The sequence below is a fragment of the Polypterus senegalus genome, chromosome 12 (assembly GCF_016835505.1).
Source record: "Polypterus senegalus isolate Bchr_013 chromosome 12, ASM1683550v1, whole genome shotgun sequence".
Lineage (NCBI taxonomy): Eukaryota > Metazoa > Chordata > Cladistia > Polypteriformes > Polypteridae > Polypterus > Polypterus senegalus.
The window spans coordinates 40,180,511-40,199,441 of NC_053165.1; the positions used below are offsets into that span (position 1 = coordinate 40,180,511).

The 18,931-nt window shown below is 41.9% G+C and overlaps 1 protein-coding gene across 1 annotated transcript in view; it reads right to left on the minus strand.

Annotated features, from left to right (window-relative positions):
- nup210 (nucleoporin 210) overlaps positions 1-6,987 on the minus strand; it is a 232,127-nt gene extending 225,140 nt beyond the window's left edge. The window contains exon 1 of the mRNA XM_039770930.1: positions 6,590-6,987. Within this exon, the coding sequence (XP_039626864.1) occupies positions 6,590-6,756 (167 nt within the window). The 5' untranslated portion in view covers positions 6,757-6,987. The remainder of the gene's footprint in view (positions 1-6,589) is intronic.
- Between the last annotated feature and the right edge of the window lie 11,944 nt (positions 6,988-18,931).

An 18,931-nucleotide genomic window follows, 5' to 3' on the forward strand; every position in this document is an offset into this window, starting at 1 on the left:
AGTGAGGTGATGATTAGTGAGCAGCAGTATGGTTTCATGCCAAGAAAGAGCACCACAGATGCAATGTTTGCTCTGAGGATGTTGATAGAGAAGTTTAGAGAAGGCCAAAAGGAGTTGCATTGCGTCTTTGTGGACCTGGAGAAAGCATATGACAGGGTGCCTCGAGAGGAGCTGTGGTATTGTATGAGGAAGTTGGGAATGGCAGAGAAGTACGTAAGAGTTGTACAGGATATGTACGAGGGAAGTGTGACAGTGGTGAGGTCTGCAGTAGGAGCGACGGATGCATTCAAGCTGGAGCTGGGATTACATCAGGGATCGGCTCCGAGCCCTTTCTTATTTGCAATGGTGATGGACAGGTTGACAGACGAGATTAGACAGGACTCCCCATGGACTATGATGTTTTCTGATGACATTGTGATCTGTAGCGAGAGCAGGTAATGGGTTGAGGAGACCCTGGAGAGGTAGAAATATGCACTAGACAGAAGAGGAATGAAGGTCAGTAGGAACAAGACAGAATACGTGTGTAAATGAGAGGGAGGTCAGTGGAATGGTGAGGATGTAAGGAGTAGAGTTGGTGAAGGCAGATGAGTTTAAATACTTGGGATCAACAATACAGAGCAATGGGGATTGTGGAAGAGAGGTGAAAAAGAGTGCAGGCAGGGTGGAATGGGTGGAGTAGAGTGTCAGGAGTAATTTGTGACAGACGGGTATCAGCAAGAGTGAAAGGGAAGGTCTACAGGACGGTAGTGACTCCAGCTATGTTATATGGGTTTGAGACGGTGGCACTGAGGAGAAAGCAGGAGACAGAGCTGGAGGTGGCAGAGTTAAAGATGCTAAGATTTGCATTGGGCATGACGAGGATGAACAGGATTAGAAATGAGTACATTAGAGGGTCAGCTCAAGTTGGACGGTTGGGAGACAAAGTCAGAGAAGCGAGATTTCATTGGTTTGGACATGTGCAGAGGAGAGATGCTGGGTATATTGGGAAAAGGATGTTAAAGGTAGAACTACCAGGCAAGAGGAAAAAAGGAAGGTCTAAGGCTTTATGGATGTGGTGAGAGAGGACATGCAGGTGATGGGTGTAACAGAACAAGATGCAGAGGACAGAAAGATATGGAAGAAGATGATCCGCTATGGCGACCCCTAACAAGAGAAGCTGAAAGAAAAAGTCTAAAAGAATTACTTGCATCTGTGCAATTTTTTTCCCTCCCTTGTAGGCTGTGTTGTTTTAACAATTCATTTAGGCGATGTGTCCATTTCAAGTGGCTTTTAAAGGAAAAAGTGGGAGCTGGGGCGGCATTGTGGCGCAGTGGGTAGCGCTTCTGCCTCGCAGTTAGGAGACCTGGGTTCGCTTCCCGGGTCCTCTCTGCATGGAGTTTGCATGTTCTCTCCATGTCTGCGTGGGTATCCTCTGGATGCTCCGGTTTCTTCCCACAGTCCAAAGACATGCAAGTTAGGTGCACTGGTGATTCTAAATTGTCCCTAGTGTGGGGGTGTTTGTCTGTGTGCCCTGTGGTGGGCTGGCACCCTGCCCAGGGTTTTTTTCCTGCCTTATGCCCTTTGTTGGCTGGGATTGGCTCCAGCAGACCCCCATTACCCTGTAGTTAGGATATAACAGGTTGGATAATGGATGGATGAAGTAGGAGCTGAATGGAACCTTTTGCAGGAATGACAGAAAGAGGCTAAGATCAGGTGGAAATAGAATGGAATATTGTCAGGAGCAAGAGGAAATTATGGGAGGAGTGGGTCAAAAAAAAAAAGATACCTGCTTTTCAGTCAACACATAAAACTTCAACTACCATAAAGTACTTCTGGCAAAGCCCAAGAATCACATGCACAGCCAGAGGCCATCCTACTTTTGCAACAAGGACACCAGCCTAGACGTTCCTCTACCACATACCTCAGCATTTAGTTACAGTAGTTTAGTTATGGCCCACTCACTCCCTGATCTCTAAAAAGAGCAACTTAAACCCAGCTTGTCTTGTCTGGCACTGTGTGTTAAATCTGTAGGCCTTGAGGTTTTGTGATCTCCTTTCCTCCATTCAAAGATCAGCATTTCTCTCTCGCTCTCTCTTTTGTGGGCGCTCTTTCCTTTTGCACAACACCATATGCATCTGTTTCTTCTTAATGGGTTTGCTATGCCTTGCCTTAACCTTTTGTTACCCTTACTTCCAGTTACCTTTTCTCTTAGTCTTCCCATCATAGTATGTAAAAAAGGGAAGTCTTTGATCCTCCATTAGTGGTTTATTAAATTTACATCTTTACTAGTAGAACTAAAAAAAAATAAAACACAGCAATTCCACCTAGCAGTGGTGAAAAGTAGTTAATTATATTGGCTTTTTACTATACTTGAGTAGCCTTTGTAAGAAATGCGACTTTTTAAAGCATTTCTAAATCTAAATATTTTACTCTTTAAAAAGGATATTTACTTATTAATGATCCTATTCATTATATTTTCAAGGTGAGTCGTTACGAAGTGCAATTGATTGGCTATGTTCAAAATAGAGAGTTCACTGTAGCCAATTAAAATAAATCTACATGCAAAAATGGGGGGTCGTGGTTATGACCTCTTTATAATTTCAGGTAAGCAGCACAACAACAGCTTGTTAAATCAATGTTCTACTTTACTATTCAGACATATTAACCTTAGTTTGGAGGTTTTAACAATTGGCTTATTTATGCAGGTTGTACTTTCCTAATGCGAACAGGATTCAAAAACATTTTGTCTGCTAATTTACTTTATTTGTAAAACTGCAAGTGTTTTTTTCTACTGGAGTCTACGCTGTCATAAATTATAGTTTATGATGAAAACTAAAAACCGCATTGTCAGTTGATATTTAAAAATAATTCTGACTAGTTACCATGCATTTATTGGTATGTTGTCATTCTTTGCATTTTTTAGTATTTGAAATAAAAATGTTATTTCAGTGATCTGCACTATCGGTATAATAAGTTGACATGAGTGGGGTCAATAACCTTTAAAAAAAAAAAATCTAAACAATATAGCAGCCTTACTGATTTCAAATTGTAATTAGTACAGTGCACGTGTAGTAATAAAAAATGTTGACTTGTTTTCACAAATTAAAGTCTTGTTCCTAAAATGGAGAGTATAAACGTACTTTGCTGCTGATGAAGGTTCCCGGGTTCCTAGAAGTACACAATAACAACAACAGTTTGGAAGCACTATGGCTGCTGTGGTGTTTATTTGAACTTTGGTTTAAAAATATTTTCATATGTTGAAATCCAGGAGCAAACTTCAAACAAACTGAGAACACTAGATTCCTCTGTCATAAATTGTTGAAGGTTTAGAATTTTATCATTAAATAAGTCAATTTTTGACATTTAATAGAACATTTGATTGTTGCATGCAAGGTTATGTATTGAATTTATACACAATACATGAAAACTTAAAAAAATAAAATCTAAACAAAGAAAATAGCGGCCTTACTGAATTCGTATTTTACTTATCACTATCATCGCTAGCAATAAAAATACATGGTCTGCTTCTATAAATTTAAATCTCATTCCAGTGGAGTGGAGTACAATGATGCAATTGATGATGGGCCCCTTTTCCTAGAGGTATACAATAATAACTACAAGATGGTCATGTACTGCCTTAACTTGTTTAAAATTTAATTTCCATATAATGTGCAGTTCGCACACATATATACACTATCTATATATATAATTCACTAAGGCAAGACAACCATGGAAAGCAAGCCGGAAGAGGCGTGGATTCACTAAGCCACCGACAAGTGAGACACCTATAGCACACGCAGTAAGGAGCCACGCCCACCGACTCTAAAACCACTGGATACGACGACAACTCACAGAGCCACGCCCACCAACTTGGATGCAACGACACAGAAAAACCGGCATCATTTATATTTGTCTGTCATAGAAGTCACATGCAGCTCCAACCCACGCCGACTGTTCATAGAGGCATGTTTCTCGCGGAGGTGAATCGCCATATGCAGCGTGTAAAACTGTTTGCGAGGGGTATCCCATGGGATCCTTAAAACATTCCTTAACAACTGAGGTTAAAACACAATGAAGTGAGCAGTCTTTAAAAAATGAGTTTTCGGTTACAACGCACGACCGTGTGCACCACAGCAAACTGTTTTACACGCTACATACAGCAATTCGCATCGGCAACAAACATGCGTCTTTTTATATGCTCCTGCACTTTGTACACACCCCCTTTCCCACCTTGCTGCTACCGTGGTCAGGTGTCTTGGTGGATTATATATAGAAAGGCAGCCAAAACCACACAACAACAACAACATTTATTTATATAGCACATTTTCATACAAAAAAATGTAGCTCAAAGTGCTTTACAAAATGAAGAATAGAAAAATAGAAGACACAATAAAAAATAAAAATAAGTCAACATTAATTAACATAGAATAAGTAAGGTCCGATGGCCAGGGTGGACAGAAAAAACAAAAAAAAAAACTCCAGACGGCTGGAGGAAAAAAAAATAAAATCTGTAGGGATTCCAGACCAAGAGACCGCCCAGTCCCCTCTGGACAAAGCAATGAAAAGTCTACATGAGTCACAGCTGCATCTGGACTGTACAAAGACGACAGACAACGACTCGAGTGACGAGTTGGAGGTGGGCACATGAGCAGGCAGTGCATACTGGACGAGAAATCAGCAGACTAGCATGATGGAGGGAGCGAGTGGACGTCCTTCTCCTCTCCTCCCGTTCCACCCTCCGCACCTGAGCGCCGCACGGACGATTGTGTGTTGGTTCGTTCCATGCATTGTTACAATGTTGCTTTTCTTGCCGATTTGTTACATTACAGATTTTTCAAATGTTAATTTTCTCCCTGTGCTTAAAAATTATTAAAAAACTGTCCTGATTATGCGGCGTATGGTACGCCACGGGTTGGCTAGTTATATTTATTTATATACGACTTTTGACAATACAATTTATCACTACATGTAATCTGTTTATACTTTACAATGCACCTCATGAATATCTTGGGATATTTACGAGTTTATTTTTTCTGAAGTAACTAAATTGCACTCTTAAGTAGTTTCCATATCAGATACCATTACCTAAATGTATGACTACATAGTAATACTTGTATTTGAGAAGATTTTTTTGTATTTTTTCCACCTCTTCTCCCGAGAAGGTTACATCGGGCTTCTACAAAGGCAAGAGTTTGTCTGGATTCCTGCCAGAAAAGAGCTAATAAGAGGTCTGCCCAAAGGCCTTCAACCATCATTTATGCCGGTGTGCTAGTCCTTACTAGACGACGGTGGGTTCCAATACTGTTAGGAATGATGAATGTGGGACATGATCGTGTTCAGCTTTGCTTGACTGGAAGTTATTAAGATCACAATGAAATATCGACTAATCAAACAAAGGATCTGACTGCTTTAATGATAAATTCAGTAGCTAGCATCTGCTGCTACTGCACTATTTATTGAGACTGAAAGTGAAAGTAAAGGTTCACTTAGGCATCGCAATGCCCAACCCCCCCCTCCCCTTCAGAAATTCAAATATTAAGTCCTAGCCAATCAGTAAATGTTACATGATTGTTAATAACCACTAGATTTTCATGAGGGAAAAAAAATGTAAATTTAAATGATTGAGATTGCTTGTTTGAAATGATAATGAATTCAGCACATATGTTTGAGCCTTGCAGGTACATAAATTTGAGAGGCCTGAATCCACTTAAATGTGCGAGTAAATCATACTGTTAGAGTTACTGACAGTGTGCCTGTGAAAGTGCTTTTTTTAAGCAATGGGGGGTGTCTAGAGGGGATTCTTGGTCTAACTGGCCTAAAGATTATTTTACCTGTGAGAATTTGGCTCAAGATAAATATCTATTTGATGACCCCTGGTATATAGTATATTTGTTGACTTGTTTTTCTACATGCCACATCAGTCTGCCATGGTGCCTTGTAGTGTCCTAATCTTGCCAACACTTGACCCCATGTTTTTCAGTCCGTTTCATCGCTCTCTGCCCTTATGTGTACGTCTGCAGTTGTCCAGCGGGGGTTGTCTAATTGATGACCTGTCAAGGAGTACCTTGAAGTTGTTAAGTTCTACACTGGAAGCCGATCCCAACACCCGATTTCGAATAAAGCAGGTTCCTTGTCTCGCTTTTCGAAGAAACCATGCATAGTGCTACATGAGAACCAGGGGTTCAATTAAGGCCATGTCTGCTCTGTAAGTGGTCAGTGCGGTGCACTTTAGGCTGCTGCTCCTCCTGCAGCTCACCACTCCTTTGAATGAATTTACAAAGAACCGCCACGAAGAAATGCCGCTCAATTCTCAGAAAGACGGGTGGGCTTCTGTAAAAGTCATTGGTGACAGGAAGTCACTCGAGCTTCCACGACAATATAGCGCCCCATGTGAATGTGAAGAAAATGGGCTGAATAAGAGGGAAACGGTCGAACATGGAACGAATAACGGAAAGGAGCCAATACCTCTGTCTGCTTGTTTGCACTGAGATTCAAGAAATAGCGGCAGCTGCAAGTCTAGACCCACGTGCTTCCTGTCGGAGTCGCAAATCGCAGCCGGCCGCCCAAGAGTGACACTTCAAATAATATTTAGAAGTAAGCTGCTACTCACCACCTGTAGCAGCCCTCGGTGGCTTCCAGCGTGAAGTTGATCTTCGTGCTCCGGGCTAAAGGCAGTAGCACCTTTGGAATATTAAGCCTAAAGGGACTCGAAGAGTCAGACAAAAAGGGTAATGCGAGCACGGTTAAAATGAACATGCATAGGTTACAGTTCGCCATTTTGAGATAACGCGCCGAGCTGAGGAGCTCATGGACTGCTTATCACCAGTAGGCAGGAGGCGGTGTTACCGGCTTCCCGCAGCACGCTGGGCTGAAGAGGAGGGGCCGGCGAGACTGCAGCATCCGCGCTTGCTTCCGGCCATTTAGTTCTCAAATTAAGTGAGACGTTTTTTGAAATTCAACCCAGACAAAAAGAAAAAAAAAAAAGCAAATTGAGGGGATTACGCTGACAAAACAGTGCAGCAGAGTGAGAATTAGATCTCGTGCTGTGCGATCCAGATGATTTTGATGCGACTGTAATAAAAATCTCTCTTCACACGCAGGTGACGTCCAGTTGGACTAAACGTAAGATCAGTAAAGGAACATAGGGTCGGCTGGAGCAAATTTGGGGTGTAGAAATTTAGTCGAGGGGTCCCCTTAAGCTGCATTGTGTTTCAAATACAAACGCGTAATCGTTTATTCTGTCAAATTTTAATGCAACTTTTTTATTGGCCGTCTGGCGCTTGTTCTTTAAACAGGTTATTCTTTACGCTTCGTCATTCATCACGGTGTTAACAAATTGATAGGCTACACTGTGGGTATCTCTACGCAATCGAACCTCAGAGAGGTTTGTGAATTTCCTCTTGGGATTAATAAAGTATCTATCTATCTAAGAGCGGGGGCGGGGGGTACCCACTGTTACCCACTGTTACCCATTGTTACCCCCTTACGCCGCCCAGACATATGCTGTTGCCACTGATTGAAACTTTCAACATGTCTTGTTTTGGTTCTGTTAGGTGGCAGCCGTACCAATCACGAAAGTAGTATCGTTTAAGCAAGGTAATTTTAATTACGAATAATGAAACTAATAAGAATATTCAGAAAATGGTCAGCGTGGAAACTTAAGGAAGTAACTACTCGGGCATCTGGTGGCCATCATACATCAATGGTGCGTTTTGCAGGCAATATTTGATAAAAAATGTAAAATGATTTGCATTTTTCAGGGGGTTTTGTCCATTTCATTGTATTCTTTTTACGGCACTGGCATCTTCATAATGTGTTCCTCTAATTACATTTAGGATATTGTTCAACAGGACGGCACGGTGGCTGCGTGGAGTTTGCATGCTCTCTCCGTGTCTGCGTGGCTTTCCTCCGGGAAGTCCATTTTCCACCCACAGTCCAAAGACATGCAGGGAAGGTGCATTGGCGATCCTAAATTGACCCTAGTATGTGTATGCGTGCCCTGCGGTGGGCAGGCACCCTGCCCGGGGTTTGTTTCCTGCCTTGCGCCCTCTGTTGGCTGGGATTGGCTCCAGCAGACCCCTGTGACTCTGTAGTTAGGATATAGCGGGCTGGATAATGGATGGATGGATATTATTAGACAACAAGATGAAAAACAGAAAAATGCACAAAAAAACCGAAGACTTCGAAACGGGAGTTTGAATTGTGTTGTATTCTCCTGTGGGGTTATGAGTAAAGTAAAGCTTTACTGTCTAAATGGAAACGATGAAAATGTAAACATTGTAAACAAAATGTAAAGACAGACATACTGCTAATTTCTTTAAATAAAAGCACAGAAACCTGTTGTATTCCTGTAAACTGTGAACAAACTCCTACAAACATTTCTTAATAGAAATAATAATGATACCTGCTTGGTAAGGACTTTTTTTTTACTAAAGACAGAAGGCCTTTTAAAACACAAATTGGTTGTAGTGAAAATGTGCCTGTGCAGGAGGAGCCCGACTCCAATGTAAGAATCTTGGTAATCCTGTTTCAAGGTTCTACAGTTGGTGCAGGTTTTTTTTTTTCATCCAGTTTCCTGTTGTCTATTAATAGAATTTCTCACTTAATGAGATGAGTTTAGATTTGACTGTCAGCTGTTAGCTTAGAAACTTTTAATAATGTCAGTTTTATTTATTTTCCAAATCTGTTCATTTCAATGCAGAGTTGTGCGTGATGGAGAACACGCCCAAGTCATTTTTCACATTTTTGCCTAATTTTTACTTATTCTTTTGTCAAGATTACCTGTTTTTGTTTTTTTGATCAGCTGCAAATTAACAATGAAGTTGAACTAAAAAGGTAATAAATAGCTGTCTCAATACTATTACACCCAGAAGTGTTTTGTCGCAAAGTATTTTTTTTTATGGGAAAGATCACCTTTTCTGTTAAATGTGCAAAACCAATGTCAGTACCATACTCTGTGTAAGTATATTTGTTACTAGTATTATATCTATAAGGTTAATTTTCAAATTGTTCTAAATAATCCTAATTGGACATCACATGCAATTTCACTTCAAATATTTTTTTTTGTTATTGCTAAAACCCTCTATCTAGCACTACTCCATCATGTCTTCTTTAGACTCTTCTTTCATACTAGTAGGCAGTGAAATGAAGCAGGACACAATTGGCTTTCAACTTAGTTTATGAGCAGACTGCTAGAATGAATCTGGGCAGTAAAACAATAGTAGCAGACCCATATTGTAGGTTACACTTTTGATATTTTATAGCTTCAAAATGTAAACAACAGGAAATATGGTGAACTGATAAAATATAAAAAGATCTTAAAGACAATTGGATTTAAAAGGATTATGGCTGCTATCGGATAGAACTGGTGCTCTACATTTACAAGATGGTGGTGCAGAAGTTAGCGTTGCCTCTTCATAGAGCCATCATCTTGATTTGAAATCCCAGACTCAGTTCTTCTTGTGTGAGCAGGAGTCTGATTTTCTTCCCACATCCCAGAAATATGCATGGTATTTTTTGTGGTGGTCCTAAATTGGCACTACATGTGTTGGTTCATGAGTTGTTCCTGATGCTGCTCGAACAGGCCTTGATACCTTTGTAACACCTAGTTGCATTATTTGAGATTAAAAATGTTATGGGTTAGGTTGCATTTAAAGATTTATTGATACTATTTCACTCATGTTGCTGACTTTGCCAGGGAGGGAACATGCATACTGGTAGGAATTTCTAATTCAGCAGAATGAAGGCAGTAATCAGTTTAACAACATGCCCCATTAATATCAAGTCCAGAGTTGCCCAACATGCCAAGCATTGTCTGCACAAATCAGGCATTTGCCTTTCAGCATATAGACTGATACCCTCTGAGGGGACAACATATCCAAAAAACTTGTAATGCAGATATCAGATATCTACCCCCAGTCCCGCCCTATCATTGAGTTGCAGCTCAGGAGACCCGCATCTTCCTCTCTACCCATTATAAATTCGACACCGTTCTCATATTGAATCAGTATTGTTAAGGCTCAGTCCTTCGAGCCTACTTGCTTAGTGTTTCTTGCGCGTTTAAACTTCTGCAAAAGTTCAAGTACCTGGGGTGGATCCCCAAACATTTATCCTGCCTCTTGTGTGTTCTTTTACAATATACACATATATATGTGTATGTATATATATATATATGTGTATGTGTGTGTTTATTATTATATATATATATATATAAATATATATTTATATATGTATATGTATATATGTGTGTGTGTATGTGTATATATATATATATATATATATAAACGCCCGAAACGCCAGGAGGAGGAGAGGAGGGCTTGTGCCTCCTCCAGACCGCGAGGGGGCGTCCGTCCTGGTTATATTGGGGACCACGGGTACAGGGCTTGGAAGCCCAGCCCTGTAGGGACCCGTGGTCACGGCCCAGCGGCGCCCCGATGCCGGTTTACCCGATGTGGTCTTTGGCCGGGATGGAGCCCGGCCGGGGCGCTTGAAGACCGGAGGAGGGCGTGTGCCTCCTCCAGACCGAGAGAGGGCGTCCGTCCTGGTTATGCAGGAGGCCTCGGGTAGGGGGCTTGGAAGCCCAGCCCTGTAGGGACCCGTGGCCACCGCCAGGCGGCGCCCAGTGCCTATTGATACCAGGAAGTGCCGGGGGGAAGACGAAAGGGGATACACGGACGGCTTCCGGGTGCGCAGCCGGCACTTCCGCCACACAGGGGTGTGGCCAGGACTAAGTGCTGGGAAGCAGCTGGAGCCCATCCGGGTTCCCATAAAAGGGGCCGCCTCCCTCCAGTCATTGGTGGAAATTGGGAGGCAGTATTGACGGAGCTGGAGAGAGGACAGGAGGCGGCCAGGAACAAAGGCACAGAGACTGTGGGCCCTGGACTTTGGGGGATTCAGTGCCAGAGGCGCTGGGGTGTTGTGAGTGCACGTGACTTTGACATTGATTGTAAATAGTGTAAATAAACAGTGTGTTGGGAGCAAAATATGATGTCCGTCTGTCTGTGCCGGGGCCAGCGTACACAATATATATATATATATATATATATATATATATATATATATATATATATATATATATATTGTGAACGTTACCGGGCACAGACAGGCAGACGTGCTGTTTTTCCACCACCACACGTTTATTTACAATTACTATTTACAATATTTACAAGTGCACACAAACCCCCACAAAGACCTGGCCACACAATGCCTTCTTCTTCGGGCCGCCACCACACTCTCTTCTGCTTCGTCCTGCTTCCACTCGACTCCAGCCTCGAATGAAGGGAGGCGGCTCCTTTTATCCACACCCGGATGTGCTCCAGGTGCTCCCCGGCAATCACCCACTGACACGCCCCAGTGTGGCGGAAGTGCCAGCTGTACTCCCGGAAGCACTCCGGGTGTCCCTGCTTCTCTTCCCCCCGGCACTTCCTGGTGTGGCAGAAGTGCTGAGGTCCAGGGCTCCAAATGCATCGGGGTGCCCCCTGGCGGTGACCACGGGCCCCTACAGGGTTGGGCTTCCAAGCCCTCAACCCGTGGCCCCCAAAGCAACCAGGGTAGCATCCCCCACATGATCCCAGGTGGGCGCAGGCCCTTATCCGGTCCTTCACGGCATCCCGGCTGGGTCGTCGCCCCTGGCATCCCTGACAATATATATATATATAAAACTGCTCGAAAAAATTAAAGGAACACTTTGAAAACACATCAGATCTCAATGGGAAAAAGAAATCCTCCTGGATATCTATACTGATATAGACTGGGTAATGTGTTAGGAACAAAAGGATGCCACATCGTTTGATGGAAATGAAAATGATCAACCTACAGAGCCCTGAATTCAAAGACACCCCAAAAATCAGAGTGAAAAAATGATGTGGCAGGCTAGTCCATTTTGCCAAAATTTAATTGCAGCAACTCAAAATTGTACGCAGCACTTTGTATGGCCCCTGTGTTCTTGTATACATGCCTGACAACATCGGTGCATGCTTCTAATGAGATGACAGATGGTGTTGTGGGGGATCTCCTCCCAGATCTGGACCAGGGCATCACTGAGCTCCTGGACAGTCTGAGGTGCAACCTGTTGGCATTGGATGGACCAAAACATAATGTCCCAGAGGTGTTCTATTGGATTTAGGTCAGGAAAGTGTGGTGGCCAGTCAATGGTATCAATTCCTTCATCCTCCAGGAACTGCCTGCATACTCTCACCACATGAGGCCAGGAATTGTCGTGCACCAGGAGCCACTGTACCAGCATAGGGTCTGACAATGAGTCCAAGGATTTCATCCTGATACCTAATGGCAGCCAAGGTGCCTTTGTCAAGCCTGTAGCGGTCTGTGTGACCCTCCATGGATATGCCTCCCCAGACAATCATTAACCCACCACCAAACTGCTCATGCTGAATGATGTTACAGGCAGCATAATGTTCTCCATGGCTTCTCCAGACCCTTTCACTTCTGTCACATGCTCAGGGTGAACCTGCTCTCATCTGTAAAAAGCACAGGGCACCAGTGGTGCATCTGCCAATTCTGGTATTCTATGGCGAATGCCAATCGAGCTGCATGCTGCTGGGCAGTGAGCTCAGGGCCCATTAGAGGACATGGGGCCCTTGGGTGACCGTCATGAAGTCTTTCTGGTTGTTTGGTCAGAGACATTCACACCAGTGGCCTACTGGAGGTCATTTTGTAGGGCTCTGGCAGTGCTCATCCTGTTCCTCCTTGCCCAAAGGAGCAGATACTGGTCCTGCTGATGGGTTATGGACCTTCTATGGCCCTCTCCAGCTCTCCTAGAGTAACTGCTTGTCTCCTAGAATCTCCTCCATGCCCTTGAGACTGTGCAGGAGACACAGCAAACCTTCTGGCAATGACACGTATTGATGTGCCATCCTGGAGAAGTTGGAGTAACTGTGCAACCTCTGTAGGGTCCAGGTATCGCCTCATGCTACCAGTAGTGACACTGACTGTAGCCAAATGCAAAACTAGTGAAGAAACAGTCAGAAAAGATGAGGAGGGAAAAATGTCAGTGGCCTCCACCTGTTAAACCATTCCTGTTTTGGGGGTCATCTCACTGTTGCCCCTCTAGTGCATCTGTTGTTAATTTCATTAACACCACAGCAGCTGAAACTGATTAACAACCCCCTCTGCTACTTAACTGACCAGATTAATATCCCATAAGTTTCATTGACTTTATGCTATTCTCTGATTAAAAGTGTTCCTTTAATTCTTTTGAGCAGTATATATATATATATATATATATATATATATATATATATATATATATATATATATATATATATATGTGTGTGTGTGTGTATATATATATATATATATATATATATGTATATATATATATATATGTGTGTGTATGTGTATATATATATATGTATATATATGTGTGTATACAGTGCATCCGGAAACTATTCACAGCGCATCACTTTTTCCACATTTTGTTATGTTACAGCCTTATTCCAAAATGGATTAAATTCATTTTTTTCCTCAGAATTCTACACACAACACCCCATAATGACAACGTGAAAAAAGTTTACTTGAGGTTTTTGCAAATTTATTAAAAATAAAAATTGAGAAAGCACATGTACATAAGTATTCACAGCCTTTGCCATGAAGCTCCAAATTGAGCTCAGGTGCATCCTGAGATGTTTCTGCAGCTTCATTTGAGTCCACCTGTGGTAAATTCAGTTGATTGGATATGATTTGGAAAGGCACACACCTGTCTATATAAGGTCCCACAGTTGACAGTTCATGGCAGAGCACAAACCAATCATGAAGTCAAAGGAATTGTCTGTAGACCTCTGAGACAGGATTGTCTCGAGGCACAAATCTGGGGAAGGTTACAGAAAAATTTCTGCTGCTTTGAAGGTCCCAATGAGCACAGTGGCCTCCATCATCCATAAGTGGAAGAAGTTCGAAACCACCAGGACTCTTCCTAGAGCTGGCCGGCCATCTAAACTGAGCGATCGGGGAAGAAGGGCCTTAGTCAGGGAAGTGACCAAGAACCTGACGGTCACTCTGTCAGAGCTCCAGAGGTCCTCTATGGAGAGAGGAGAACCTTCCAGAAGGACAACCATCTCTGCAGCAATCCTCCAATCAGGCCTGTATGGTAGAGTGGCCAGACGGAAGCTACTCCTTAGTAAAAGGCACACGGCAGCCTGCCTGGAGTTTGACAAAAGGCACCTGAAGGACTCTCAGACCATGAGAAACCAAATTCTCTGGTCTGATAAGATAAAGATTGAACTCTTTGGTGTGAATGCCAGGTGTCACGTTTGGAGGAAACCAGGCACCACTCATCACCAGTCCAATACCATCCCTACAGTGAAGCATGGTGGTGGCAGCATCATGCTGTGGGGATGTTTTTCAGCAGCAGGAACTGGGAGACTAGTCAGGATAAAGGGAAAGATGACTGCAGCAATGTACAGAGACATCCTGGATGAAAATCTGCTCCAGAGCGCTCTTGACCTCAGACTGGGGCGACAGTTCTTCTTTCAGCAGGACAACGACCCTAAGCACACAGCCAAGATATCAAAGGAGTGGCTTCAGGACAACTCTGTGAATGTCCTTGAGTGGCCCTGCCAGAGCCCAGACTTGAATCCGATTGAACATTTCTGGAGAGATCTTAAAATGGCTGTGCACCAATGTTTCCCATTCAACCTGATGGAGCTTGAGAGGTGCTGCAAAGAGGAATGGGCGAAACTGGCCAAGGATAGGTGTGCCAAGCTTGTGGCATCATATTTAAAAAGACTTGAGGCTGTAATTGCTGCCAAAGGTGCATTGACAGAGTATTCAGGAAAGGCTGTGAATACTTACTGTATGTACATGTGATTTCTCAGTTTTTTTATTTTTATTAAATTTGCAAAAACCACAAGTAAACTGTTTTCATGTTGTCATTATGGGGTGTTGTGTGTAGAATTCTGAGGAAAAAAATGAATTTAATCCATTTCGGAATAAGGCTGTAACATAACAAAATGTGGAAAAAGTGATGAACTGTGAATACTTTCCGTAGGCACTGTATATATATGTGTATGTGTGTGTGTGTGTGTGTATATATATATATATATATATATATATGTAGGTTGGCAACCTGCCCAGGATTGGTTCCTGCCTTGTGCCCTGTGTTGGCTGGGATTGGCTCCAGCAGACCCCCGTGACCCTGTATTCGGATTCAGCGGGTTACAGAATGGATGGATATATATATATATATATATATATATATATATATATATATATATATATGTCAGTGCCAGCACCATGTATTATTAAGTGTCTTGAGTGAAACATGTGGTTTAGGCTTTACCTGAGGCACTTCAATCTATATCATGCACAGTGATCAAGGCCTCTAAAAGCAATCAAAAGAAATTTGAGTCCTGCCGCAATATGCCTGCTATAGGCATTGTAGTTTTCTCTACTGTCATTAATCCACTTTAGTTAATAATATCGAGAGGCCTGTCAGTTGCCCCATCCAGACAACACTGCCATTTATCTTATGCCATGTGACAACTTACATGCAACATATGGGCTGTGCCCGTCGGTCATGTGGTACAGCTGCAGTCTCTATGTTTATATAATTGTGTCCAAGTTAAACATCTCTTAGGCTAATTAGTAATTTATACCTAAAGCATATATTATGTAAAAAAATAAAATCAGTAAAACAGAGTTCAGACTGGCCAAGTCCAAATTCATGAAGACGTATATGAATTGCCTTTTACATGTTTATCTATACAATTATATGTCACAAAACGTGTACTTTTTGGGCATCTTTATATTTCTGTGATAGTCATTAAATAAAGTGCAGGCAGGAGCAACCATTGCATACTGGTTGGCTGTTTTGTAGCCATATTTATCCAAAATCCTGTAAGTATCCCTTTTTCTTTCATGATGCTTAAAGATTCCTTATATGTGATAACTCTTGCAGATGTTTTGGCCTCACATTCATGCCCCCATCCAACACATCTCAAGACACTGTATTGGGTTGATATTTATTTAAGTAAAGTGTGGTCACTGTCTTTTTTGTGGAAGCAGCTTGAAATGATGTGTTCTTTGTACAATGGGGTGTTGCCCTGCCACAAGTATGCATTTGAAACAGGGAAATTAATGGAGAAGCACAATGCTTAAATATACAGTAGCATTCAAGTGACACTCAGTTTGTATTAAGAGGTGTGGACACTTTTTCTCTAGTGTCGTTTCTCGTGACTGAAGACAGAGAGATATAATTAAAGTTAGTAAAAAATCTTTTATTAATACACACCAGGCAAAGGTAAGAATGACAGAGAAGCACAGTCCTAGGACACCTGCCCTTCATCTGCCCCGAGAAGTCGGTGTCCTAAATCTTTTATAGAGCAAAGCTTTGTCTTATGACTTTAGTTGCACAAGAATTTTGAGACATTACATCTTTACAACAATTTTTTTGGATCAACATTTTTAAAGTTCATCAGTTATTTTTAAAGTTCATCAGTTGGTCACTTGTGTTTTTTGTCTGTAAAGAAAAAACAGGAAGTTGCACTTGCACTACACATTTTGCTTAGCACGCACTTCAGTTCTGATCATTAATTCCAATTTTCCAATCTCATACTTCGGTATCTGTATTTTTCTATTTCACAGAGGCCTAATGTGTGTTTTAAAATATTAGCCATACCTCTGCACTGCCACAACCGACCTGGGCATTTGACATAAAACACAATGGATCCATACTCTTTACAACGAATTCTAGTTCTACCATATACATCAGAAAGATAGGTTTGTCAGACTAGCCAAAGTTTTTCACATCTTCAAATCAAGTTTTATTTGTTATATACTGTTTAATTATATTAAACTATACAAATTATACATACATATGCAGTGAAGTGCTTAGCTGCTCAACTCCTGTGACTGTGCCATGAGATGAATATAAATTATTGCTAATTATAATTATGTAATAAGAGTTTATTACATCTTGCCTGAAGAAGGGGCCTGAGTTGCCTCGAAAGCTTGCATATTGTAATCTTTTTAGTTAGCCAATAAATGCTGTCATTTTGCTTGACTTCTCACTATAGGGTTGTCCAGATCTAGTTATGCAATTTTCATTACGCTATAACTCAAGTTTATTACATAGAAAATCACCCAAAAAATCCCGGACCATCGTGAAATGTGCGAACTGACAACATGAAGAATCGTCTTCGCACCGAACTGTAATCATCCCTGCATAATTCAAAGTCATCCAGACGATCTGGATCTGCATAATTAGATCTGGACCACCCTGTACATTCATAATGGCTAACATGGTACAACACCCTAGCCCTAGTACAATTATGTAATAAAAATGTAACTAAATAGATGACTTAAATAACTGAATGTGAGAGAGTTAACAAGTGGGCATTGTGTATTTCTAGACCCTCCTTATTTACCATGTGAATGGACTATGGGAAAAAGCTCCTCCACAGCCTCTCTGAACTGGACTTTTGGCAGCGATAGCATTTACCCGACCGCAGCACTGCAACGAGGCAGTTGTTGGGATGGCTGGGGTCACAGATAATTTTCTTTACCCTGGTTTGACATCGCTTAGTGTAGATGTCCTGGAGGTGAGTGAGTGCACACTCTGATGTGTTCAGCTGTCCTCGTCACTCTCTGCAGAGACATATGGTCCTGCTGCATGCTGTTCCCAAACCAGGTGGTGATACTTCCTATCAGAATACTTTTTATGGTAGAAATATAGAAGACGTTCCTTAGTATCTGGGAGGGCAGCCTGAAATCCCAGAGGCATCCAAGGTGGTACAGACATTGCCGTGCCTGGTTCACCAAGGTGTCAAGTGTGTTTGGACCAAGTCATATCCTCCATGACGTGGACACTGAATTATCTGAAACTGTCCACTCTCTCTGAGTGCCATTAATACTGCTAATTGTTACTTGTCATCAGGAAATATGACAATGATGTTAGTGTTTTGTCCAGCTATGCAGTCCTACGTGTACAGGGTGTACAACATTGGACTCAGAACATAACCCTGTAGAGCACTTGTATTGTGAGTTAGGGATGATCAGGTGTGGCCACTCACTCTAGTCACCTGGGATTCGCCTGTCAGGAAGTTAAAAATCCAGCAGTGCAATGAAGTGCTCAGCCACAGGTCCCCGAGCTTGGTGAAAAACCTAGAGGGGTTTATTGTGTTAAATTTGCACACAGTTCCCTCTCTTGTTGTCCAGGTTGGCCACTACTGTATGAGGAAACAAGGTGATGGTGTCCTCTGTCGATCTGCTGGATCAATATGTGAACTGTAATGTGGATCCAGTTCTTTTCACTCATTTGGGTTTGGTGTTTACCTTCCCACTGTGGCCTCACCCTGCTATTCTTAGCTGACAGGAATGGGACCTGACAAAGTCTTTTGCTGCTGCTATAGACCTTTTGCTTTAAGGCCCAACACGTTTCCCATTCACACATGCCCTTCTACATGCCACTGTTGTTTTGTTTATCTCACCATTTCCTGTAAGTTCTGCAAAACATACTGCAAGAAAATCCTACAAGGACTAGTGTTTCTGAGATGCTAGAATCACATCTGGCACCAACAATCAGTCCACAAGGGATCAAGCGTGTCGTCCATTTTAATGTTGGGATTTGGGATGAACACTAAACCTCCCGACCATTTCTGAATGCTATACAAATACTGAGGTACAGCACTAACAAGCGAATAAACCTAATAATGTAGCCAGCTAATGTTTATTTTATGAAGCACTATTATCAGCAAAGTTGAAAATTAAAACATGTTCAAGTAATTTTGTGAGTTAAAGTGTATTGATAAAATGCACAGATCCAGCATAAAATATGTCTAAACATGTATTATGCTGTAAAATGCCTATGCAAATTTTTCAGAAATTATTTTAATAATGTGTAGTTTATATTACTACAGTAAATTCCATATTCCCACAAAATTTACGTTCTCAGTCTATATTTTTTATATATTTATACCAATAATGGCAGACTGCATGA